At 36.9% G+C, this 27244-nt stretch overlaps 3 protein-coding genes across 5 annotated transcripts; all 3 read right to left on the reverse strand.

Annotated features, from left to right (window-relative positions):
* Nucleotides 1-8484: 8484 nt before the first annotated feature.
* On the reverse strand, nucleotides 8485-12233 carry LOC134663054 (odorant receptor 94b-like). Of its 3 annotated transcripts, none has more exons than XM_063519346.1 (9): nucleotides 12066-12233; nucleotides 10796-11018; nucleotides 10311-10440; nucleotides 9917-10244; nucleotides 9715-9837; nucleotides 9519-9618; nucleotides 9284-9388; nucleotides 8820-8993; nucleotides 8485-8562 (listed from the first exon to the last, which is right to left on the reverse strand). In XM_063519346.1, exons 1-9 carry the CDS (start codon nucleotides 12068-12070, stop codon nucleotides 8509-8511), a joined length of 1242 nt encoding a protein of 413 aa, XP_063375416.1. In that variant the 5' UTR covers nucleotides 12071-12233; the 3' UTR covers nucleotides 8485-8508. The 3 variants fall into 3 exon arrangements, with proteins under 3 accessions (XP_063375416.1, XP_063375419.1, XP_063375418.1); XM_063519348.1 differs by having other exon boundaries at nucleotides 8492-8562; nucleotides 10841-11018; XM_063519349.1 differs by lacking the exon at nucleotides 8820-8993 and having other exon boundaries at nucleotides 8486-8562.
* A 1786-nt stretch (nucleotides 12234-14019) lies between these two features.
* On the reverse strand, nucleotides 14020-17049 carry LOC134663087 (protein rolling stone-like). Its single transcript, XM_063519415.1, has 4 exons — nucleotides 16740-17049; nucleotides 15600-15713; nucleotides 14890-15082; nucleotides 14020-14233 (listed from the first exon to the last, which is right to left on the reverse strand). The coding sequence occupies exons 1-4, from the start codon at nucleotides 17011-17013 to the stop codon at nucleotides 14038-14040; spliced, it is 777 nt and encodes a 258-aa protein (XP_063375485.1). The 5' UTR covers nucleotides 17014-17049; the 3' UTR covers nucleotides 14020-14037.
* A 1930-nt stretch (nucleotides 17050-18979) lies between these two features.
* Nucleotides 18980-24595, reverse strand: LOC134647582 (protein rolling stone-like). The gene is made up of 4 exons (XM_063501938.1): nucleotides 24050-24595; nucleotides 20644-20754; nucleotides 20075-20267; nucleotides 18980-19282 (listed from the first exon to the last, which is right to left on the reverse strand). The coding sequence occupies exons 1-4, from the start codon at nucleotides 24342-24344 to the stop codon at nucleotides 19072-19074; spliced, it is 810 nt and encodes a 269-aa protein (XP_063358008.1). The 5' UTR covers nucleotides 24345-24595; the 3' UTR covers nucleotides 18980-19071.
* Between the last annotated feature and the right edge of the window lie 2649 nt (nucleotides 24596-27244).

The raw sequence follows: 27244 nt of genomic DNA on the forward strand, positions 1-27244 counted from the left end.
AGGTTGGACCCTACTCGCGCCTTACGGAAACTCCATTCCGGGTTTTATTTTGGAGTACCCTTCTCCTAGATGGATTGCAAACCAATGCTAAGAGGACGACCATCTCCCCTGTAACGAAATACCTTCTTGCTTCGTTTGTGGACTTAGTCGCCTCGTACGACACCCTTATCCTATGTCCCTCACATTGGCGCTATTCTAAAGCCGGCCACCACACGGCTTGGAAACGTTGCTTAGAAGAGCCCATATCATGTAAGAGGTATTTACTGCTTGGTATAACAAATTTTTTCATTTGTTTAATGTACCATCATTCAGAGATAAGGGTCACAATGGTCAGCTAATAAGCTGAATTAGATAGGTATTTATATCCGTTGAGGCCGATAAATAAATAATTGCATTGAAGAGTTTTGCGTGTATTTTTAAGTGACTAGAGCTGTTCAATGGACGAAAGGGTGACGACGGATCGCGTACATTTTTAAAGGGACGCATTATAACGGTGGCTTCTGATGATCTGCCATCAAATATTTACGCGGCCCGAAAAATCACGTTCTGGGTATGTGAGTTATTTTCATGGGGATGGGGGCGTACCTACATTTAAAAAATAGCTGTAATACTTAATATTATCCTACTGGAGTAACGGGACTGGGTCACCCACGTCTATCGCATGCATCCGGATGGTGGGCTAACATACCAGCACCAAGTGAGTGTCGGTAGAGAGGTATAGGGGCACCTAGCGAAACCATAGAGAAAAAAATGCATAGAGTGCTCACTCCATACATCAGTTCAGACTATTAATATCAGTATCTACATCTAGCATCGAGTAGCGGAACTATCAGTACTGCTACTTGACAATAGATGTAGCACCGAGCGGAAAGTCTTATCTCAACAGCATAAGACTTTCCGGTCGGTGCTACATCTATTGTCAAGTAGCAGTACTGATAGTTCCGCTACTCGATGCTACATGCTAATAGTCTTTTTGGTACTAAAACTGATGTATGGAGTGAGCACTCTATGTATTTTTTTCTCTATGGCGAAACTGAGAAAAGATGAGATTAAATTTTCTTAATTTTCTCAGTTTCGTTACGAACGTTAGCTATACAAATTTGCATTTTTGTATGGTTAATTTTCGTTACGAAACTGAGAATGTTAAGAAAATACGAGACAAAGATACAATAAATTTGCAAATGACCCATAGGCGACGGTGGCGAGGCGATTTTAAAGTCTTTAACAACTCACTGTTGTGTTTCTGCCAGTGAGTAAGGTTGCCAGGTAACAGGTGCAGGAGATGCAGGCGTTGGAAACTGCTTACCATCAGCCGAGCCGTATCCAGGGAGACGAAAGTAAATAAAATAAAAGTGAAATTAAAGTTTGTAATGAACTACATTTCTGCGAAAGAAATAAAACAGACGCATATCAACGGTTTTACGATCTCACTTCAACCTACTTCCAATAACTAAAAAAAAACAACATCGCTCTTTCGGTAACCAGATGTTCCCAACGCCTATCAGTACAAGAATGAGAATGCAGAACTTTCAGAACTTTTGACTCAGGGTAATCCAATCTAGCGTATGCCTTTAACATCCGTAACAATTATCCTGAACTCAGGACCAACTTACACTGGTTCATTTAAGATGTGGCAAATGCACGACGGTAAAAACAACACTGTATTCTACTTCCGTAAAACTATTTCAATAAACACTGGCGGTGCATCCTCATACTGGAAAATCGAGGGCAACGGGCTACGAAACAATGCAGTCGTTTTAATGAAAAACGTTTAATCCATCGCAGTCAAGCACAGCTTTTAGTAGACTCATTCATTACGTAGTACACCAATAATGTTTTTAATTTACCTGGAATTTAGTGTGAAATGGTTATATAATGTGAAGTTGTCAGATTGAATAAAGGGGATTATGTTTAGTGAAAATGAAATGGCTCTAAAGCTCTAGAGGAATAGAGTCTGTGCGGAAAGAGAAAAGTCGTTGAATATAAAGGAATCATTACATTCCATGACTCTTCTCTTTCCGCATAGACTCTAATATTTTATGAAAAACTAGCGACCCGCCCCGGCTTCGCACGGGTTAACAAATAATACGTAAACCTTCCTCTAGAATCACTCTATCTATTTAAAAAAACCGCATCAAAATCCATTGCATAAATTTAAAGATCTAAGCATACGTAGAGACAGACAGATAGACAGCGGGAAGCGACTTTGTTTTATACTATCATCATTGGCTTTTGCTTCTATTCCAGACGATTTATGGTGTAACGCCGGAGAAACACCTTTTTTGGTGGCTGAATAGACCGATGCGAGACCGACATGGTCTACCATATGCCTTACAAGAGAGATGCATTACTGATAAACAATCTCTGTAGACGTGTGAAAAATCAAATAATTTAGACCATTCTAAATTTGGAATAATATTTTGGTACTTTGTAGAAAATTACATACGACTAGGTACGCGAATTATATTATGAGTACTATCTTCTGATTTTTAGACTATGAAGCTACGTTGTTTTTTAAAGCGCGCCTTATATTAATGGAAGCCATTAAACCCCCATTGTGTTAGCTTCAGGTGACCGCTGTCACTCCTCATCACCCTGCCACCCGAGTCCTGTCGCTATATCGCCGCGGCGGTGACTAATGGCGCCTGTGTCGGCAGATAACAAGAAACAAGAGCCGAGTATAATGTTATCTTTTATAATTACTGGTTTTTCCACGTGAATTTATCCGCATAGAAATTAAAATGGTGTCATGAATAAAAATATTCTTCTCGTATGTGATTACTTTGGTTTTCAGGTCGCATCATTTTAGAGTTATTGGACTTTCTGTAAATTGATGAAATTTCAAAACGACATTCCCGCTGCGACTGTTTGCTATTGGCAAGAATCAAAAACGATATGATAAATTGATAAATGATGATCGGGTACGTAGTACGAGTATTATTATAAATAATATCTTAATTTACTTAATTATACATTTTATTTTTGGATGGTTAAATAATATTACTAAAGTACCGATATCACTTTTTTCTGAAACTAATTCTTTCCTTTCACGAAAGCAATTTAAATGAAATGTCGTTATCGGATTTTACAGCGTAGATTAATAATAAACTGTTTTTACAACGTAGATAATACCTAGGTACTTTTGGCGATATATCTAGCTTAAGGTGACGGTAGAGGTGGGTAAATTTTCAGATTCTGTCAATTTACCCCATTTCACACACAAGCGCACTTCACGCACACTACCTCACTTTACTGGGACAGGTCATTGACCCATCAAGTTTTTTTAAGATTGCGTTTTGAGTTTAGTGTTAACCACTGACCTCTTTTGAGGAACAGAAACTGTAAAAACGTTCCATTGAAAGAAGAAAGAGAAACAATACATTAAATCTTGCTCTCCTTGTCTGTTCATGTCACACGTGACGTATTTAAATTCTAATTTAATTCATTTGATTGTTAACTATTTTCTGCATATTATGGCTTTGTCGAGATACGCGTTTTGTAAAGTTAAACCGAATAAACCCAGATGTCATTAAGTCAGATGTAAAATGTTATTTACTACTCTATACGGTTATTCATAAGGCGAAAAATCAATTCAATTAAAAATTTAAATAAATAAAGTTTCGGCAGGGTGGAAATTTAATTAAGGCCGACAAAATAAAATTTAATAATATATGTCGGCTGATGTACCCCTAAGATCTTTACAGATTTACTTGTACGAGTATCCTATATTCGCTATTTATTTTGCTATTAAATTTATAAAATTAAAATAAATAATTAAATATTATACTGGCATTCCACCGCTATTATTTCAGTGCTGAACTGATTATCTTCGATCGTAGCCTTGATGATGTAGTTGTACTTACACTTACGGCGGTAGGAGCGGCAATGAACCCCGCGCAGCGTAGAACGAGAGGTGCGTTGGGATAAGTGCATATACATATAATTTCTCGTGCGTCTGTCTGTCTGTCCGTCCGTCTGTCACAGTCTATTTTCTCCGAAACTACTGGACCAATTCAGTTGAAATTTGGCACACATATGTAAATTTGGCACACAAATGTAAATTTGTGACCCAAAGATGGACGTGTAACGTAAATAAAATGTATTTTAGAGAATTTGAAATACGGTAGCCATTTTTGGGGGGGGTAAATGAAAAAATTAAAAAATATGTTTTTTAAACTATATAGTGTTACATATCAAATAAAAGAGCTCATTGTAAGAATCTCAAACATAACTTTTTTTATAATTTTAGGATTAATAGTTCAGCAGTTATTCATGAAAATAGGCAAAAAATGATCATTCTCCGCCCACTTTCTCCGAAACAACTGGATCTAAAATTTTGAAAAAAATACACAAAGTAGTTCTTTACCTATATATGTCAGGAAAATCTATAAGAAATGTGCAGTCAAGCGTGAGACGGACTTAATATACGGAACCCTTAGAATGCGAGTCCGACTCGCACTTGTTTTTGTTTAGCTCTTATTAGGTTTAAGGAGTTTTATGAGTGAAAAAAGAAGGTTTTTGTTTTATGTGCCCGCGTTATTGCCGATCGATTGTGTTTTAAACGATAATTAGACAAAAAAACTTGTTTTTCACCCAACGAATATAGATCCCCATGACACATCTTCCAAGTCGCCTTTGGATAGGCTTAATTTTAAAAATAATTGAAATAATGTTCTATGTTGTATGAATACTTGCAAAAAAAGACTAAAAATAATTTACGTGACCAATGCTTATTATTAGTAAATATCTTACAATTTAATATCTGATATATCACACGATACAAAAAAATGGCCGCAAAGTTAAAAGTTTATTTATTTACGTTACTAGTCCATCTTTGGATCACCGACTCTTTGTCATATGTGAAAAATGTGTACCAAATTTCAATTGAATTAGTCTATTAGGGGCAGACACACGAGTGATCTTAAAAGGGATTTTTTTCTTGAATGATTTGTATGTACTTACCCCAACGCACCTCACGTTCCACGCGGCGCAGCGTAATCAGTAAGTACCTAATAATTAGTGTCCGACCGAAACACAAATTTCTGTATATATAAATATTGTTGTCCTACTTGCTCGCCAACTTTTGGTGTTTGTCACATAGTTTAGTTTCATAATACGAAGTACTATTTCGTATGTTTCGGCCAGGCCGAAAGATTCGGCCGTTTTTTGGCCGAAACCGAAACTACGGCCGAAACATGATTTTATGGCCGAAACCGAAACCGAAACCGAATCTTCGGTCGGACACTACGAATAATCACAATGGTCTTAAGTACCACAGACCCTACTGTCGCTTAAGTCCTTTATGACAATCTCTGCCTATTAGAACTTATAAAAAAAAAAAGAAACCGAGTAATTATATCCAACTACCGAACCTGCTTACAAATTTTCTCGAGATATTTGAGAAATGTGATATGCAAAGGAGAACATTCGAACAAACGAAAGTATTTTTGCCCAAGCTGAAACGGAGACCTTCGCCTACGCTCGGTCAGTGATGGTTTAGGTACAGTCAGCTGCAGGTCACCCCTGCATAGAAGATTGTATGCAGGGGTGGTACCTTTTCTCTGCAGCTGACTGTACACCTATAAAAAATTGTTGTACCTGCTGCAATTTTATACCGGTACCGTACTTTATATTTCAACAGGTATAGTACCTTCAAAACGAAGCGGTATTGATAAATAATAACGGTACCGTACCGCCTATAAATAATAATAATAATTCAGCCTATATACAGGGTGGTCCAAACCTTGACGTCCAAAAATTTTTTTTTAGATTCCTCACGTCGTGGGCTATCAGAATATACCCCATGTATGTTAGCCGATTTTTCGTAGTTATCGAGTTATGATTTTTTTTTACTTTTAACTTTTCATATGAAATTCCGGGGTTCCCATACAGAGTGGCTAAAAATAACTGCATTTCCGTTGCCAGGGAGGTTTTGGGATTATACTGAGCAACTTTTACAATGGGGCCAACCCCGAAACCGCGAAAAAAAATTACCCTTCCATAGAAAATGGACTAGCCAAAATGTATAAAAAGCCAATTTTTTTTTCGCGATTTCGGGGTTGGTCCCATAATAAAAGTTGCTCAGTATAATCCCAACACCTCCCTGGCAACGGAATGCAGTTATTTTTCAGCCACTCTGTATGGGAACCCCGGAATTTCATAGGAATAAGAATAAGAATAAGAATTGTTTATTGCCACATACATGAACATAAAATAGAGTTAGAATTACTTACATAATAAAATAAAACAGTTGTTATCATATACAAAACAAAAGTGAGAAGATCTTTGTATTAGGCAAAGGGTTCCAGTCTCAGCGTGTGCCGGGCCTAGGTGCCCGGCGCTGGTTTTCAGACCGGTCCCAGACTAAGGACGGTCGGAGAATATTACCTACATAGGAAAAGTTAAAAGCTTAAAAAATCATAACTTGAAAACTACGAAAAATCGGCTAACATACATATGGGGTACATTGATAGCCCACGATTTTTGGACGTCACGGTTTGGACCACCCTGTATAGACAATAATCTCAACGCTAGCCCAATGCGGATTGGGGACTTCACACACAGCTTTGAATTTCTTCGCAAATGTATGCACTACGAGTATGCAGGTTTCCTCACGATGTTTCCTCCTTCACCGAAAAGCTAGTGGTAAATATCAAATGATATTTCGTACATAAGTTCCGAAAAACTCATTGGTACGAGCCAGGATACCAATGAGTTTTTCCTTACCGCTTATACCGTAAAGAAATAATGCAGTCTCTGCTTTGCACGATTATTGTGTGGACATAATTCTTATAATCACCGAAACATACATACCTCTACGCACAGAATGTCATTGAAATAAAACATTGTTTTTTATAGAGAAATTAATATAACATTCGATTTATACACATAACAATAAGCAGGCCAGGCCGCAGCGATATTGGCCTGTAAGCTTCATCTCGGTCTCCAAATCCGCAAAACTCGCTGGTACTAAATGCTGGTCTTGCCGTTATTAATTATCTTGATTCTTGAAGATTATCAGAACAGCACGTTACGTAATCGCATACATAGACGGAACGAACGTCAACAAAGTAGGTGTAGACACTGCAAGTCTTTAGGTATTAAACGAATTACGCTTCGTATTAATAGATGAGTAATATTTAAATGAACATATAATATTCTCTAACATAAATACAAGATTACAATTAATTGACATCAAAAGTCATTGACGTACAGAAGTCATATACATTTTTATAATGACGCAAAATTGATACCAGCATAATGAAAATCAATCCCAATCAGTAAAACGAGTCTTTAAACTTTTTTCATTTTAAGCGGGTTTTGAAGGAACAAGTTACTTAAATTCGATTGTAATCGTATTGTTTTAGGATAATTTACTGCTGTTTTCGACCGTTACGACCCGTAAATAACAACAACTCACATTTAAAATTTGACTGGAGCTCGACGTGATTATATTTATTTACCCTATTTTATGAAATACAATTTATCTACTGGTATACATTTTCGTATGCGTATATGATGAAATGTCTTTATTAATGTCAAAAACGAGCTATGACGATGTACACGTCTGCTTCGATGCAAGGCCAACGGCCATCTGACTCGAAGAAGAGTTTTGAGTGATGTCGTCAATGTATGGAAATTATACGAAAGTTTACATTTGGGATTGAATTTCTGTGTTGTATTTGTGAGTAAAAATATAAGTAGATAATAATCTGGTAGTTTAGTTATCTAGCCTTCAAAATCCCACAACAACTCAATTACTGTCAAAGACAAAACTGTAATGCGTCTTGCTCAAACGGAACTCCATATTTTGATTTTTGGACACTTTTAGTGTCGATTTGTAGAGAATTACAGGAAATAAAAAAAAATATGGCGTGAAGAGCCGGTACACGGCTTCTTCGTGAACAGATTTGCGTATAATTTAATGCAGTTATTAATCATTCATTGAACAAATTGATTGCACAAAGTGAGGTCTAAATCGAAAACGTCATATACCGTCCCCTAGAGAGCTTGTTTTACAGAGAGGAAAATATACGAATATTCATTCGCAATGCGAGTATTGTTAGACTTTTTATCATCTAGAGAACTTTGAAGATTCTCGTATGTAAGATGGACAAGCAGCAGACAAGATTAGATGTCGCGCGCGCCAGAGGTCAGAGTTAGAGTTCGGCGGGAGAGTCGAGGGGAGAGAGGCCCGCGGCGTCGCTTAATTAACCGGATGTCGAGATGTCGCCTTCAAAAGCGTTTGATTACAAAGCCGGTCTTCATAAATTCCTTTTATTACGATTCGACCTCCCGCTACAGGTAAACCGACCCCCTCGTTCACTTTTATCGTGTTTCTAAGACCTGTTCGACAGTCGTATTTTTCAGTGCTTATAAGTGATTCGAGGGAAACAATTATATAAAACAAATGTTTCTAATGAGATGTTCATTCGGTATTCTACATATTTTCTATTATAAACTGACTAAAATGTGATCCTTGGTGCGGCTTTTCCATATACAGTGACATCAACGCTGAGTCTGTCGCAGCATCGCGTAGAATGTGTACGAAGACTTGATAATCTGCACATAAAAACACACAACTACAAGTCTGATTATATATCTAGTTAGTTAGTTAACATACCAAATTTTCCACGTGCAACTGAGTGACAAGTAAGAATCAACTATCTCTAGAGACTTGCCACAAAAAAATATGAAAAGTAACAAATAACGTAAAAACTAAAAATATTTCAGTTGTAGAAGACTGCTTGCGAAAAGGATCACTCATAGTCCTTCGACATCGAGTAGCTAATGATATTTAAAAAAAATGTAAAATTTACTGTGACGAAGGTCTCAAGCGAAAGCGGGATGAACACCGCAGCGGGACGCAGAGGGCGACGAGCGGCGCCGGCGCTGCAACATATGACAAAGGGCAAGGCGCGCCGTACTTCTTTTCCGACCCCATCTGGCCCCACCCATTCCATCCCGTACACTGCATCGCTCAGTTGTGCACTCTGTAACAGTTTTTGTTACCAACTCAATCAATATTCCTTTGAATGAGGTTTGGGTGAATAAAAACAATAAGTAATTTGAATTCCGACATTCACAGTTTGTGCAGCAGCGGTGTTAGAGTCTGTGCGGAAAAAGAAGAGTCCTGGAATGTATGGGGCCCAATACAATCGACGACTCTTCTCTTTCCATACAGACTCTACAAAATGTGAACAGAGTAGATTGGTACCAAAAGTGAATCATTGGGACTCTAGTGGTAAGTTTATATGACGAATGTTTTACAGAATGGGCTTACCTCTGCAGCAACCTCGTTCCCATAATAGCAGTAAAGAAAGAGCTCGGTAAGAATGCACATTAGAAACATCACCATAGACACAAATTCCAGAGAGGCCACACTAAGCTGTAAATAAGCAGACGTTGAAATAAAGACTAGTGTTATAGTAGTGTTTCAATTGACCATAGATATAATAGCAGCTCATAATTGTTATCACTAAAACGTTAAAGTTTAACATCTGCCGAGAAGAACTTACGCCGACAATTTTATAAGCCGCCATACAGAGAATCCAACCGCCAATACCAAACTGTAGCAACACTGCTCCGCCAAATATCGCTTGCACCTCGCGCGACGTGCTGTAAACATCAAAACAAAATACTCAAATTCTGACTTGCGCTTTGGAATGATTCCTGAGACACATTAACCATAATATAAGATTATAATCTGCTCACTCGCAAATCTTATGGTGGTGCTTAATGCAGCGGACGAAGAGTGCTGCCGCCGCCGCACCTACTTGCTCTCCAGTTTCACGTGCTCGTTCATTTGCCCTCTCTGCCAACGACTCAAAGTCCATTCTGAAAATGATTTTACATCAGCATGCATTGTAAAACATTAAATAATATGGCAAAAATATTATAAGAAAGTAGCGCTCACTTCAGTATGGTAAGCTGCGTCTTGCACTGTCCGAGTATGATAGCTATGAAGGCATCCATAGTGGTATTGGCAATTCCAACCAACGACGTAACGTAATGCGTGTACAGGAGAACAATAAGGAACTCAGGCCAGGAGTAATAGGCAAAAGGTACCCATAGAGCAAATACAACGCGCGCGCCGCCCAAACGCGCTAAGAATGGGAAAATAGTCCACAGAGCACAGGTAAGCGCTGCAGTTCCTGCGTAAGCCGCTCCAAGCCGTGAAGCTCCTTGCGCTCTTTTTATCAGCAGATTTTTTCTTGTCTTCTCTTCCGGATTGTATGCCAAATCTGCAACACAGACATCTGCAGGGTAGAATTAATTCACACCCAAAGGTCTTCGTTGAATGGTCTTACCATCAAAATCTTGTATGAGTTTGGCGATGCGCGAAGCACGCGCCATGAAGACGATCTGCTTGGCAATAGATGTCACATGACAGAGTAGGAGGAACATCACACGCGCCAGCGTATCCATATCGCCGCGCTCCTACAAAATAATTCCTGTCAACTTGCTTTGGACCCTATAATTACCTAAAGGTACCTAACTGATGTGCAAGTTGCTGAAAATTTCCTAAAAGTTAGAAACAGTTTTCATAAATTCCTGGAATTAATCATGGAAAATTACATTTTGAAAACGGATAGTTTTAAATATACAGACAAAAAGTAAATGAGATTTTCGGAAATTTTCTCGTGTAGCAATTTCTCAATTTCGGAAACTTTTCAGTGGAACATCAATACCTACAAGCATGCGCGTTTAGTAGTAGCTATTCTAATAGTAATTTACAGTAGATTCTTCATGCAAAGCATATCCTACAGGATGTATTACTTAGTACACTAAATACCAGATAAGCGTAGATGAGCTCTTGGACCAGGTACGTCGAGGTTACCGCAAGCGCGATGCCACAGTAGACGTCGTGCGTTGCACGTGCGATGCGGGTAAGGAGGGTGGGGGGTTCGTTCGCTGCCGCGGGGGGCAGCCGGCAGAACCCGCAGCATCGCAGTGTGCGCAGGAGTGGAACCACACAGGCGCCGGCAAGCGTCGCGCTTTTACGGCGTGCCCGCACTCTGTTCCGCCACAGACAGAAAGCTAATAGTTTTGCTAAGCTCAAAAAGTTAATTTCGCCTCATATATTTGAGAAAGTAAAACTAGATGGCGCCACTTCGCGCCAATAAACAAGGGGCTCGTCTCGTAACCTACAATTCGTGCTGCCCTTTCCAATTCATACTGAAAACTTAACATTACAGTGATTATTGTGTTATTTTACGTTAGGTACCTACCTGTTTCTGTGGCACATTGTATGATCAGAAGTCAATAAGTAGGTACATAATAACATTAATAACGTACAAATATACCTACGAGTATACCGAAGCAATCAATCAGTCTTGTATACACAGATTCTATAGAAATGAAGCAACGTTAATGATTTATTAATAAACGTAATTTAGGGATGGAACATAAGGTACAAAGTTATTCTGATTCGTTTAGAAAATAAGTAATCTGAAACCTTTTTAGAATATAAACTATGTAAAATAGATTCTTTAAATAACATGATTTCTGCAAATTGAAATTCAATCAATTTAAAAAAATTCTCCTTGAAATATAAGGACCTCTATTGCATTATTAAGATCTAAAATGAGCACTGTTTAGTAAGTACTAGTTTGTTGAATGACATAAGTACAAATATTATACTAACTTTGGTATTAAACCCATTAATCTATTATAAAAAGGCTACCTGCTCGGAATGTTGAAGAAAACACAAAAGGAAAACCACCTGGACAAAGGCAATAATCATAAAAATGTAGAGAGTAATACAGGTATCAGTACCAGGCCATAAATTCTGAAACTTAATTACGAGTATACCAGTCTAGTAAATAATCGCCGTCTAGTAAACAATTTATGGTGGATATACAAATAGTAATAAATACTTTTATTCTTAGCTTATTAGGGTCTCGCACAGTTGTTTTTTTTTTATACAAAATCTAATTCATATTTAAACAAAAATTATGATATTATTTATATAAAAATTAATTTGTTTAGTATAATAAAAAAATGGTTCAAACGATTATTCAAGCGTTTTAACTTCTATAATTATTACACTGTTATTTACCTACCTCATTATGAGCAGGCAAAGAGCAAGGCGGTTATTAAATGAAGTAAGACATCGGGCTGTGATTCCGAATGCGACGTAGCTGTATTATTTACTAATGAGGTAATTACGGGCCGCGATATAATTACTCGTCCCGCCGAGAGACAGGTACCGCCCATCCGCCCCAGTTCATTATTAAAGACTTATTAGGTGCTCCATGCCGTTTAACCTTTTGACCGCCAAAGACGTCAATTGACGCGTGTGACTACAACCCAATATCAACCTTCGTGCTTTCCGACAAGGTTCAAGGCGTAGTGACGAGCACGATAGGCTTAGCATTCAAAGGGTTTTAAGCATTGGACGTTAACATGTTTTCTTTAAACATTTGATTTAGTCTTCAACATGGCTTCCGACGACCGACAACTTAAGACCTTCAAAGATCGAAAGCTCATGAATAAATGTAAGTTCATACTATTGACTTTTTCATTTAGTATAGGTAAATGGAGTAAAATAACTTTAATCATTTCACGGTGCTGAATTGAAATACTCCCAGAATAACCATAGACGTTCAAGTTGTAAACTTTGTTAAAGCAAATAGTTGTTCGCGATGTTGACAGCAAATACCATCATGCAATGGTCGCGTGCCTGTTAAGGATCTAGACCACACTTAGTTTGGTCAGGCGTGTCTCACTCCGCGATTTCGTCGCTTTGCTACAGGTAGCTAAAAGTACATCCGTTCGGCCCCAATTTTGGGGAAAGCCATAAGCCGCGTGTGGCGCTGTCGCCACCTAGCGGCCATATCTGTGCTGATCGTAACAGACGCTTTTTGTTAGAGAGTGAGTCTTCTGTATTTAATACTATTATTTATTCTGTGGTTTGGTCTGGATCCGATGTTTGGTCAACTATATTAATGTCAGAGTTAAATCCGACTGCGTGTCCAGTGCAGTGCTGGACACAGGCCATCCCAAAGTAGGTATGCCTTGTATGGCCTTGTTCATCTATATGTTTTCAATAAGAGGCCTTTACACTACGCCGCGTGTCTCACATGACATGATTGTTGGCGCTATTTACTACTTTGTGCGTATGAAAACTGTCACCATACCTACTGCTATTTATAACTTCGAAACGTGGAAATTGGAAATGCACTTGCCCGACTACAATCACAGGCACCAAAGCTCAATGGAAGCAAGGCAGTGTAACATTTCAACCATCTATATTAAGGAAACCAGCGTATTTATAATGTAAAGTTGTAAACACCTATATTTTCTACCCAAAAAGAGATGCGAGTTTTGTCAATATTTTAACGCCATCTATACAAAATCTTCTTACTAAAGTAACTTAGGCGATTCGCCAATAGATGGAAGTAAAAATATATGCAGCTATTCAACAACAGATGGCCCTTAAATCACAAAGTAAATGGTAAGTAAGTGTTAATTAACGTAATATGTAATTATATTACCAAATCATAAAAACAGCATTTCGTTAATTCCTTAAATTTATTAGGTATCCACCTTATTAGGGTTCCGTACCCAAACGGGAAAAAGGGTAAAGGTAGCTCGCTGAGCGATGGCGCCATACCTTTGGCCTATGCTCGTGTAGATGGCGACACTTTTTGACATTTAACAAATTTAACACATTGATAATATATGAATGTGAACATAGATGTGTTCACTGATGTGGTGATGTGAAAGAACAAGGATCAAAGTCAAAACGCTTTATACATTTTTTTAATCATGTGTCGAAAGATGGCAGTAAATTAAATATACTGTGGCTATAAAATTTACTTTGACAAATCCGCCTGTATATTAAATTCCTTTGGCGATAGCGATAGGTAGGTACCTATCAAAAACTATTTACCTACTATTGAGACATGTTTCATCTAAAAGTAAGAATTTAAAAAAAATTAACATGGTTATGAATGTTATTATGAAGTACCTATACGATGAATAACTAAGATAACTAACTTAACTTTAAACTCAATTTCTGTCGGGTGATAGTTAAATTAGTATGCTGTGTTCGGTTGTCCGGTGTCTAGTAGAGCAACATACGCGACTCAGCATGTCGCGGGCAAAAGCGAATGCCCACAGAGTCACGTATAAAAAGATTGTTATTATTGCAGTTCCAATTGTCATTATGAACGAGCTCCGCGGCTCGCTCCAGTCCAGGAACTTGTAGATATACGGCTCACCATACCTGTAAAGGATTTATGTTTAATTTAAAGGCAAATCGCAAGCAAATCCGTTAAACTAGAGACTGATGGTCACACAGACAAACAGTACAAACACGGTTAGGTTTGTCGCGCTGAGCTTATCATACATTATCTGATTTACCATGTATTTCAAAAAAATACAAATAACTTACATACATACATAACATACATATACTTACTCACGCCTATTTCCCGGAGGAGTACCTAAGCAGAGACCACGGATTTCTATTTGCTACGATCCTGACATACCTCTTTCGCTTCCTTTCATAATAAGTATATGCGCGTATGTAAAATACCAATATAACAGATAGAGATAGATAGAGAATATAAGAGATAGATTGTTATTAGACATACGAGTACACAGTTCGCGGTGTTTGAGCTCAATTAATTCAATTCAACTTGCCCTCTATGCCACACGCCTGTGCACATACACAGTGCACACCCTTTTACTATATCAGCTCGAGATTCTAAAAAACTGGCATGTACTGCGGGCTCAGCACGGTTCCATTTTTATCGACTATCACTATGCCCGTCACTTTCGCACTTATATACTTGTTAGAACGTGACAGGCTTGGTGACAAACGATAAAAATGCGACCGTGCTACTAGGGCTGTACTTAAATAAAATAAATATAACTTACGCGCCAGTGCCCCCAGCCTCCTGATATATTTTGGAAAACACAGCGTACACGACACCCAGAAGAAGAGGCTGGTATATGTGCGCCAAACGCACTGGAGTCCGAGATGCAAAAAACTCGATCAGAACTATTACAGCATTAAACCCATGTAATGAAGTTTCCAACCAGAAATACCGTTCATGGATGCTGAATTTACCTAAAACGTCAACTATATTGCAAATGGTTTCTTATTAGCCTACCTATTAGTGTCCCAGTGCTGAGCCAAGCCCCCTTCGTTTTTTTAGCCTGTCATTGGCATTTTTCCACCATATTGGGTAGAATTGTCCAAATCGTCCCGCCATCTCGTTTTCGGTCTACCTGCACCCCATGGTGTTCCGTGGGTCTCACTCAGGTAACCATATTACAAGGATATCTCAGAAAATTTTAAATTAAGTGTAGGCTTCATAATGACAAAATTGAAAATCGTGTGGAGTTCTACACCGCTTTTCCCTTGTCTCTGACCAAAGCATCGAAAAACATTTTTTGAATTTGAAAATTAACCTCAATTAATTAACATCTAAAGAGTCATATGTAAGTACAAACAGCAACACACTCCTAAGTACATTGGTGGAACTTATTACAAAAGGCATAAGGTCCACCGATGTAGCTACAGTTAACAGCGTTATATGTAATCTCTTATTACAAAATACATAGATACCTAATTTGCAACTTACTAGCATTTTTAGATAGCAACTTCCAATAAAGCATGGTTACAAGGATAGCCAAAGTAACAGATATGTTATAAAATACCCAGTACATCATCACGTACCACGGTGGCTTGCCTACATCTGAAATCAAACAAAATGATGTTCATAATTACGAGATGTGACACAAATTCTTTTATATATAACATATAACTAATAATCTTATGTACAGTTCAGCTGCAATAATATGTTACTCTTTGAAGGCCGAAAACATATGTGACACACTCTTATGGGTCTATAAATAAGATCGTGTTAGATATTTTTGCAGCCTTCTTTGTGTAACATATTATTACAGGTGATGGAACAACATACAATACCTAAACTAACGAGAAGCATACCTTCAAACGGGTTCATATAAACAGAAAAAGGTTAATTGTAATGTGAAAATCTTTTGACTATTAGCTTCTGAGCAATTTTTTGTGTCACTAACTCATCAAATTATTCACAACATCTCTCGATGGGGTAAAAGTGCCAGGTTTTGAGATTTGTTTGAGTCATGTTTGTATCATGTCATGTTATCACTATCAATGTCATCATTAAAATTATAATGAATGTAGGTAGTATTAGGTATAATAATATTACTTAGTCCCTTTTTAGTTCTCTGATACTTTTCAAATACATGTAAATTAATAGTTCACAATCGGTTCTAACGAAAATTATGAAGACAAATGAAAGACGGGTGTAACGCACATGTAATTTTTATCCAGTGAATTAAAAAAAAACTGTAATTCTGTGGTTTGCACAAAACCTATTTAATCAAGACCGCAGATCCAAAATCCATTAGTAACTAATTAACTTTGGATTGAACTTGATTAATGTTTAAGACGTTAACCCTTAATAGGATTGCATTGATACAGCCGGGTGAATAAACTTTTTAATATTGTAGATCTAATATTTAGAATGTCGACAAGGTTGGAAAGGTGGTATAAAAACATATGGCCCGCCTGATGGTAAACCGTTACCAAAGCCTACACTCGCCTTTAGAAATATGTATCTTTGGGAACTACCAGCAAGAAATAATTTCAAACCACGTACAGAATTGATTACAACCGTATGATGTCGATTTGAAAGACCATCAAAAAACACAAAAAAGTAACATTTATAACTCACCCGGTAACTTCTTTTTCAGTGCACATATTGATACAATTAGGCCGCTGGCCCCCATGGCAAAAACCAGTATTATACCCCAAGTTGTGAGGTAGACGATCCATTGGGGCACCGCAGCTTCAATCAAAGACCACAACAGTATCCCCAGTGCCAAAGTAGACTCCAAGGCCCGCAATACTAGCATTGCTGATGGCGAATCACTCTGTTGCCAAGACGATGTGTAAAATCTTCTCAGATGCTCACCTTCACAAGACGTTTTAGTAAAATGTAGGACCATTTTTCACTGAACACTACTTAATTTTTTATTCTATTAATCATAAACGGGTCATTGAAATCGAAAATGTATATAAATTATAAATTTTCAAAAATAATAATTAAATCCAATGGACTGTTTGAGAGCGTTTAGTTTAGATACGTTCGGAATCGTACCTAGGAAGGAGCTAGCAATCTCAGTGCAAACGCGGACTGTAGTTCGCGTCGTCTGGCAAATTAACTTGAAAGCAGTGGACTTCTTGCTGAGCGATTTCATCAGATTAATCTTAACCCTATAAAAGCGTGACGTCAATAATTATCATTCTTACAGAATTTACATATTGTACCGATATACAACACATAGGTTTTTGCTTATAAGCATTCACATATTACATGCTGCCAAATAAGAATAAGAATAATAATTATTTAAAAGATAAAATAAAGTTAATTAGTTATTGTTACATTATAGCCTTTTGTTAATCACGAATATTTAGTTATAAAAGTGACTGAATTTGTAAAGTACAGAAACTTTAATTTTATAAAAGGCCAGCTCAACTCTCTCATTTGACCGTATTTGCGCTTCCTTAGTTAGTATAGAAAAATAATCACGTTAAAATATGCAAACCACTACTAAGGTCATTTTTGCAAAATGAAGTCGAGCGGACCAGCTACAATATGGCATTAAAATCTCATTTTTTATGTTTTTGTGGGTTGACACATTATTGCTTATCAGCATCCATTTGTTTAAATATTTAGGTACTTACTATATAAATTATTTAATATCTAAGTAAAAAAGGCAAGTGAAACAAACATTTACAACATTTAATAAAAATATATTTACTAGTAGTATATTTACATCAACCTAGTAATAATCTTAAATAAAATATTTACAAAAAATATATTAAGTACGTACATAATTATAAACATTACAGTATAATTGAAATATACGGAATGTTTATTTATTTGTAAAGTTAATCTAATCCAAACGCAACAAACTGCAGTTGTTTTATTTATTTAAATAAAACTATGCGGTATAGGTATAGGAACAAAGCTTTAGAAATATAGCTTTAGCTCATCGTGATTAACATTATCTGTAGCTCATTTACGTGGTATCCTATATACTTGTTTGCGGTTTTAGGCAATTACAGGATGAAACTGATGATGATGACAGTCTAACAATAGAACATTAATACAGATGATACTACCAATTTCACGAAAATGTGTGACGGAAGTCAATTTTAAAGCTTTTTTCGTCTGGGATTAGTTTTAAGAATCTCTTTGCAGGTTCTAAATATTTCGCAGAACCCAACATGAGATACAATTGAATACCTGCAAGGCAAACCTCATTTTAACACCCTGCCAGAGTAGTAGTCGGTAGAACGTACCTTGTTAATCAATTCGATAATATCATTACCTATAATACAAATAATAACATTTTATGTTGTTACCCACAAAACATTTTAATGTAGGTATACGTTTCGTAATGACAATGACCATCCTCAGCATCGAAAAACGTTGCTGAGGGCCTACCGCGAACCACGTTCGACGTGTTGCCTCCCTGTCACACTTACGTACGAATTTATAAGTGCGACAGAGAGGCAACGCGTCGAACGTGGTTGGCGGTAGGCCCTCTGCACTCTGGTTTCACATGGGTGAAGTGCACATACGTCACTTACTCATTTTGTCATTACAATGTCTGGGAATACGAGCTTTGCTCGGAAAACATATAATAACTAAAAAATGCGCGTTTTCCCAGAGATACGAGTGAGACCTAGATCGATTTTTTGCCCCCGAAAACTCTCATATAGCAAATTTCATCGAATTGTTACAGCCGTTTCCAAGATCCTCGAAACATAAGGACAAGAATTCCTCATTTAAAGGTATAAGATATAGCGACGTAAATTTGGATACAACATATCCATGTATCTGTAAGCTCGTAAGCTCACATGGCACGCAAAAGTCAAGGTGATAAATATATAGTCGTACTGTTTTTTCCACTGTCTATCAACGCGAGCAGTAGAGAAGTTATTTGGTTTAAATGAGGCATTAGTCTTTCCACCGGCAAATATTTTGGAGTCAGAACTTAGGCGTATCCGCTGTAGTCAGGTGGTGTAAATGGCAGGGTATGGCTGGTAGTCCGTATGAGCGCTCCAGTCAGCTTGTCTCGAGCCATGGTGAGGCCCCACAGCGCTGAGTACACAATGATAATGCCTACTGCAGCACCCACTACCAGTACGGTTGTGGGGCCCGGCCGGCTCCAGTCCAGAATCTCGTAAATATACGGGTTCCCGAGGCTGAAAAAGAGTTTAAAACGAAAATATATAAAATAGAACAACGGCACGATTGCGAGATGAAATGGCAATTCAAAAAAAAGGTATATAGTGTCTCAAAGGACTGTCTTTATTGCAACATAGACCGAGAGAATCATACTATCTTTGTCTTACATTAGTAGGTATTAGCTCCCAAAAGAAAAAGATACGTATAGTTTTTTGTTCCTATTTACTGATAAATTGGTTTGACCAACTATAAATGTAACAATATTCTTCATTTTTTTAAATAAATAGTCACTGTATATGTATGTATACTATGTATGTATGTGTATGTGTACACATCTACTAAACATCGTCAATTCAAAGTATGTAGAACCAACATCTTTATGTGTGGGCCAAAAACTAACATTATTATCATCTCCCGATTTAGACAGATTCATTTTACGTCTACCTAATGATTTTGATTAACATGGAAAACGGCGTACCTACCACAGATATTTGCGAAACACTACCTACCTAATTATACTATAATTTGTGCGTGTACGCAATGGACAATATAAGTCTTGAGCAAGACATGCCTAAATGTCTCCGACATATACGAATACGTGCAAAGTGACGTTACAATATTATGCGCTACTTTGACCGAATGGCTGCATAATCAATAAATAAAACTTGATTTTGTATTTTAACTACTTTTATTTTTTTTATTTTATTTTATTATGGCAACAAACAGTCATTACATCAAAAGATACAAAGGATGGATTACAGAGAAGACAAACAGTGCCGAACTACTTATACGAATAAACAATAACTTACCCATCAGTGCCCCCGGCGACATAGTATATCACAGAAAACAGGGCGTACCACACGCCCACGCCGAGGGGCTGGTAGATGTGGGCGAAGCGAAGCGGCGTGCGAGAGGTGAACAACTCTGTCAGAACCAGGATCGTGTTGAACCCGTGCGTTACCGTCTCCAACCAGAACAAGCGGTCTTTAACCTCAGCGATGCCTGTAATTTTAAGGGATTCATTTACACTTTTACACTTTTTCGGTTTCAGTTTATTTACGAATACCAATCGAGAAATAAAATCGGAAACAAAATGTCCGTTGATGCGGTTTCATCATAATTGCTTGTGCAAAACCAAAAGGCGTTTTCTTATTTCTCACCTTGTAGTCAGACCGTCGTCACTGGTAGGATAACTGTCTAAGCTAAAATACTTTTCGGAAAATTCAAAGATATCATTGCAACTGTTTTCAAGAGATCATTCTCAAATATTTTTATAAGTTTTATTATGAATGAGCTCTTGAAAACAGTTGCAATGTTTTCTTACAGAATTCAACTGCTGCAATTATTCTTAAAAATTATAAAAGCGATTGTTACTCACTTGAATCAAACAGTAGTATCCAATACAGCAGAGTGATAACTATAGCTACACTGCCAGATATGTTGTAGAACAACCAGTACATCGACACGTACCACGGTGGTACGCCTTCATCTGGAATAAGAGCAAATGCAAACATAATTAATTTACAGTTATGTACTTAAGGACCAGATACTATACCACTAAGATTTATAAATAATAATGTCATTTCGTGTTTTCACTACATCTCCACACTGTCCATAGTAAGTGAATTAAATATTGTTTAAATTGAAAAACATAATTATATATTTCACTCCATTACAAATATATATATATATATATATAAAACAGAAACAGATTTACAATTTAAGTATACATAACAACATACGGTTTTATCGCCATAAGCTCTTCGATACAACTTTAGGGTAGCAAGAGATAAAGAACAAAAGTTTTGATCAGTAAATAAGTAAAAGCTTCAAGTTCGGATTGTAGGCGACAGTGAAAGTCAACGACAGAATAGTTTCCATTTAAATTACCTGCCGGGCTAGCACATGATTGACGCGACAGTATCTCGCAACGAGATAGACTACCCGTCCTTCTTTTATTAACACAGATAAAGCCGAGTAGTCTATCTCGCCGCGAGATACAGTCGCGCCAACTTGAAACTACTAGGGATGCTGACCATATTCTTTTAAGACACCGACAATCGTCATGAATAGCGGACACGCATAGTATTATATACTCGCGCAATCCATCGTCACGTTGCATAGTAAACATGGTGAACATGTTGCACATCGTCGACGTAACTAACTGCCCATTTGTTAACATTTTACGTAGTTATGCCTTGCGGATAGTGCTGGATGTGGACAAGAAAGGTGAGTTTTTTCTTGGATGACGCGAGCAACCAGGTTTCGTATTTTCCACGCGTAGAATTGTTAACACATGGTGACATAATGATATTAATGATAAGATTAGGATAAGATAAAGTAAATCAAATTAGGAAAATCCAAGCAAGCTAATTCTGAATGGCATTTGGTAAGACAACGTGTGAAAGGGCATTTCTATTTAAATTAGTGCTAGAATTGGGAAATTTCGTATTATTTCTACTCAAGATCACGATCTCTTTCCAACCCCACGTAGAAAAATATGTCCCTATTTTATTGGTCCATTTGGTTACGTTTTCAATAAAACCTACGACCGTAACCAAACGGACGACCATATATGAAAAATAAAAATATGACATTCAAAGTTATAGCGATACTCACACTTTGTCATCTTAGGCCCTCTTGGACCATTCCACTAACCCGGGGTTAAGCGGTAAACCCTTAACCCAGTGTCAATTGTATCTCTAGGTTTAACCGGTTAACCCCGGGTTAGTGGAATAGTGCAAGTGGACCTTAAAGTCGGTACAGTGCAGTTAGCTTAGACGGACTGTACTGATAGTACAGAAAAAAAATTGAAACGCATTTTAACGTTTCTTATGTGTGTACCGTCTTGTGTGTGTGTTTATTATTATTTATTACGTACGTCGCCACGCCCCCCATTTCACGGTGTTTAGTAGTATTCTTATGAATGTGGGCCAGAAAAAAGAGAGTGAAGCCAGCGACTCGGCCAAGGTCGGTCGGCGAAGCCTGTCCGGCGACCGGTGACTTTCGTAACAAGTTAGATAACTTCGCATTGCGATCGTGGGTAAACACTGCGGACGTCACTGCATACTAATTAAATCAAAATCAACCTACCTCTTAGAAAGAGATAGGTAGATAGTTTTATGGAATTTATTACAAATGTGACTCATGACTTAATACACGAGATATGCATAATGGATTTTTTTACTGCGGCACTGAGGGCTGAGGGCAGACCCCATGCTGCTACGCCAAAGTGGTCTTAGGAGACCATCCCTGATTTTTTAATAAACAGTGATTGACATTTACAGATTGTCTTCAATTTTGTATTTTTTGTTATGTCGAATTGTATCGAAAGATTCTACTTCTGTTCAGGATTTAAACGCTTCTTAGAACATCGTATTTATATTTTATCCAATCTCGATTATCATCAAAACGGTTGATAGAGCTTAGCAATGATGATGTCTCATGTCTTGTTTAACTTAAAATTTCTTTTGGTAATCCAAAATGCAAGAAACTTCCTATTAAACACTGATACTAAATCTTATAAATGTAGTAAAATTAGGTGAATATTTAAGTAAATGAATACGGTCTAGCTCCGTTATAATATAATTTACAAAGGGAAAATATGTATCTACGTAAAGGCAGTAATGACAATGATAAGCCCCGATTTCCTTGAATCAATGACGTATACAATAATAGGTGTTTAGATTAATTGCTAGACAATTATCAACAGCCAGCAACGGTAACCTTCAGTTTATAAAAACATGATAATCATGAGATTCGAGTTATGAGGAAGTTGATAATTTGAAAACTGTAGCGCTGTGAGCATGACAAACAATTCAACTGATGTCTGCCTTTGTTAACAGTGTATAATTTGATCTGCTGGTTACATCCTGCATGAAAACGATACGTCGCTGTAAATGCCTTGTGTCATTGTAGTTATAATACAGGTTTTGTCTTTTTATAAATGTCTTATACCTACAATACTAGGTACTTTATTTCGTTTGTTGGTGTGGTTCCCAAACCTGAGTTACCCGTTACCCTGGAATGCATTATTGCATACAAAATACTGAAACATAAAGCTTAAAGCCAATTGAGATGAAATTTGGTATGGAGATAGGTCCGGAATGAGGTCCGGGAAAGGATACAGCATATTTTTTATCAATCATGATCATAATTTCACGCAGACGAAGTCGCGGGCAGAAGCTGCTATTTGCATAGGAGATCCATTCGTAACATTAACAGTCATACACAAATCGTACAGTAGGTACTTCCTTTTCATAATATATTCCATAATTTGTAGTCAGCTATAAAATAGCCAGGTTTTATTTACGTAATGCCTATTTTCTTATTATATGATTAATTATTGATTATGTTTATTTCCAATCTGACATCGTCAAAACAATTCTAAGCTATACCGTTAAAACAATTTGTGCATTATAAATTATAAATCCAACTTTATTTTATTTTATTAGAAAAAAAAAAATCCAACTTCAGTGCTAAATGTGCTTTCCGTAAAATCGAAAGTGACTGATTTGTAATACGCTTTTGGGAAATACTAACCATTTTATCAGTCGGGGCCACAAGATAATCCGGTCGACTTCGTCGCGAGATTTATCAGTGGACGTTAAGGCTTCGATTTAACAGCTGCTGCCGAAATACTAGTATCCTTACACAAAATGAAATGGCTTTTGTTCATATCATAATATTGAATGAGAATGAGGCATTTTCTATGATTCGATTTATAGTGTCGCTTCATTTTAGAGACAATTTTATTTGGTAGAATATCTCATATAGATACTAACCTGGTAGCGCCTTCCTCACGGCACTAAAAGACACAAGTAGGCCACTGACAGCCATCGCGGAAACCAGCACTAAACCCCAATTGGTCAGGTAAATCAGCCAGTGCGGCACCGGGGCTTCGTACACCGACCACGCGAGGATCGCCAGCGCCACAATGGCCACCATCATCCGTATCATCAACAGCGGCACCGGTGAATCTCCTCGTTGCCATGACGATGCGTAGAAATCACTCAGGCGCTCGTGTGACGACACCCAGAAGTCCGACAGGCATATATTCTTCCTAAAATATTTAACCATTTTCACTTTGTCACAATACCATGTTCGAATCAATATTTTGCTGTCTGTCAGTCAATCATTGCCCGATGAGAGTCCAAGTCTCAGATAAGTTATCCGAGATAACACAATTTCGCAACTGAAATTTATTCGACGGTGAAGCTATACGGTGCTAAGCCCTTATCGGGATGATATCATCATCTATCGTGAGCATGGGAATATGTTTAGTTCAAACGTATCGGGGATTGCTCTAGTTTAAGTTATAGCATCGATTTTTTATAGGTTTTGGAGCTTAGTTATGTGATACAGAGGTTTGCGCACAAAGTGCCGGAGCGCTCGCGGCGCGGCGGCAGTGCGCGGGCGCGTTCGCGGACTGACGGCGCGGCTGCCGCCAATCTTGCACAAGAACCCTCAAACCTGACTTTTATGTGATTATTTTTGCACTGAGCCTAACTGGGTTTATAAAACGACATTTATGGTGGCCCTATAAAAACCTCAAAGGTTTCCAGCAGTTATATATTTTTGATAATATTGATCAATTTTATAATTTAATTCAGAAAATGGTAAGAACAAGAACCTTATGTAAGAAACAAAACTATAATCGTATACGCTGTAAATATTTCACTATGTTCTCATTTCCTGAACAAATGGAATTCTCATTTTCTGAACTACTTACCTAACAGAATTATCGCAAATATTATTCTAATTAATATTTCATATTCATTAAGTACAAAACCTTGATAACGCTGTTCAGTGCATTTATTGTTTGATATTTTAATGTTGCTTAAACACGCCTGACTGAGCATTTTATTAGGATTATGCATGTGTATAGGTGCACGCGAGCTCCCATTTCAAATTTATCGTTTATATGCTAACTCCCTCTGGATAAATAATAAATCAACAAATATTTGAGGAAAATTACTTAGTGCCAAATTAAGCAATGCTTGTAAAATGCTACAATAGGTACTAATTTTATGTATCATAAAATGAAACAGAAAGCATAATCCACGAATTTATTCACTCTTATCACAAAAATATATGAGGGCATATACACGTCAGTGAAAGAGTTCTCTGAGAAAGTTGCTTATATTCTTATGACGAGCTTATATTAATATGTTAGTTGAATAATTCAGCTAAACTGCGTTGGCATTTGAATATAATTGGTTTTATTCGTGTTTTATAGTTATGGCCCTGAATTAGTTCCTTATATTTATCTACATTTGCATTTAAGGTGTTTCCTGGGCTTATCTAGGGCGCTTATAACTAATACGAATACCTTGATATACTTAAAGATTATCAAAGACACAATATTACTAACATACAAGGAACTTTATTGTTTATTCTTCTCGAGTATAAATTCCACAATCGCGATGTAGGTACCAGTTGAGTTGGAGTGTCGTTGATGAATGGTATCCTTTCAAAATGCATCTGGGTTTTGTTTTGATGTTGTCATATTTATTAGCCAAGCCATGAATATTGCATCATTAAACCAAAATAATTGAAAAAAGTAGAGTTCCGAAGCGACACTGGTGGAGTGCTTACCAAACGTGAAAAACGCTGATATGTAGTCACAGTCTAAGATATCGGCGCGCCCAATTTGAAACAATATACTTAGTTTAAATTTAAAAGCGATTTCCTTACGTTATCATAAAATATACAACAGAAAGGCCGGTTGAATATTAGATAGATATTTTCAGATTGATACTTACATTTTGTTCGATTTAACGCTAAAAGTAAGATTATTTCACTTATTTGCATTATATTATTAAATTATTGCGTATTAACTTGGGAAATATTTTCTAGAACCTACAATACAATCTTTTCTTTTCTTGTATTGTGTGTTACTTGTACCTGATGCTAAATAAATGTATTTCTTCTTCTTCTTCTTCTTCTTCTAATTAAAAGGTCATTGCTTTTAACTCTATGTCTAGAACATGTCTAGAACTACTATACAAATGCCATCTAAAATGACAGATTGTCTATAAATCACAAATTACAGATTTATTGAAAATATTGCCATTGAGCATTGAAGGATTGAAGGTTTACTGGGTCAACCAAATCTTGTCAGTAAATAGGAACAAAAAAAACTATACTCATCCTTTTCTTTTGGGTGTTAGTACTAGTGTTAGACAAAGATAGTATGATTCTCTCTGTTTATGTTTGAAATCAAACAGACCTTTGACATACTATATTTCATATTGAGATTTTATTTTTATTGTATCATATATCATAGAGATATAGAGCAAAGAGTAGTATAATATACAAGGTAACACCATGGTAACTCTAAGCATCACTAAGCGCATAACTTGTTTTAAGCTCTTTACGAATTTACTATAGTTCGTTTTTATTTGCATTAGAAAGAACTTGCAAGAAGGTAAGCGATCTTGACATGTCTTTTAATTGAAAAACGCTTTTTAAAAATCAAAAACTATTACTTATGAAAGCAGAAAAATATAAATGATCGTATTAGATTCATAATTGTTACATATTTGCCGTAACTTATTTTTAAAATGTGTTTTTCAATTAAAAGACACATCAAGATTGTTTACCTTATTTCTAATGCTAAAAAAACGAACTATAGTCTTTATCTGTCAACTTTTACCTTTCAAAAATCATCGTGGTATGATCGTGGCGATATTTACAACAAGAAATAAAACAGGAAAATGTACGTTGTCGCATACATTTTAATAAATACTATGTTCACAAGTTCTCAAATATAAAATTATATTTACATCCAACATCTAATCCATATGCAGCAAAGTCAAAAACAGTCAACTTTTCATCTCATTTTCATTACCTACAAAAAAGCTGTTTACACGATGATAGCCGACCACAGAGCGCTCCATATATACGAAACATAATTGACCTTACCTCTTTATTCTCTACAGGTACATGAATTATAGTAGGTAGCTAATACGTTACCG

The sequence above is a fragment of the Cydia amplana genome, chromosome 4, assembly GCF_948474715.1.
Source record: "Cydia amplana chromosome 4, ilCydAmpl1.1, whole genome shotgun sequence".
NCBI lineage: Eukaryota > Metazoa > Arthropoda > Insecta > Lepidoptera > Tortricidae > Cydia > Cydia amplana.

Bases quoted from the DNA above. Each gene is read 5' to 3' on its own strand.
- LOC134663054 (XM_063519346.1), bottom strand. The intron at 8,994-9,283 runs GTAAGCCCATTC...AAACTGTTACAG, and splicing joins GGAACGAGGTTGCTGCAGAG to AGTGCACAACTGAGCGATGC. The intron at 8,563-8,819 runs GTAAATTTTACA...TTTTATGTGCAG, and splicing joins CGCTTGAGACCTTCGTCACA to ATTATCAAGTCTTCGTACAC.
- LOC134647582 (XM_063501938.1), bottom strand. From the start codon at position 24,344: ATGGTTAAATATTTTAGGAAGAATATATGCCTGTCGGACTTCTGGGTG. The intron at 20,755-24,049 runs GTTAGTATCTAT...CTCTTATTCCAG, and splicing joins CGTGAGGAAGGCGCTACCAG to ATGAAGGCGTACCACCGTGG. The intron at 19,283-20,074 runs GTAAGTTATTGT...ACTCTTTTTCAG, and splicing joins GTCGCCGGGGGCACTGATGG to CCTCGGGAACCCGTATATTT.
- LOC134663087 (XM_063519415.1), bottom strand. From the start codon at position 17,013: ATGGTCCTACATTTTACTAAAACGTCTTGTGAAGGTGAGCATCTGAGA. The intron at 15,714-16,739 runs GTGAGTTATAAA...GTTTGATTTCAG, and splicing joins ACTGAAAAAGAAGTTACCGG to ATGTAGGCAAGCCACCGTGG. The intron at 14,234-14,889 runs GTAAGTTATATT...AATCCTTTACAG, and splicing joins GAGGCTGGGGGCACTGGCGC to GTATGGTGAGCCGTATATCT.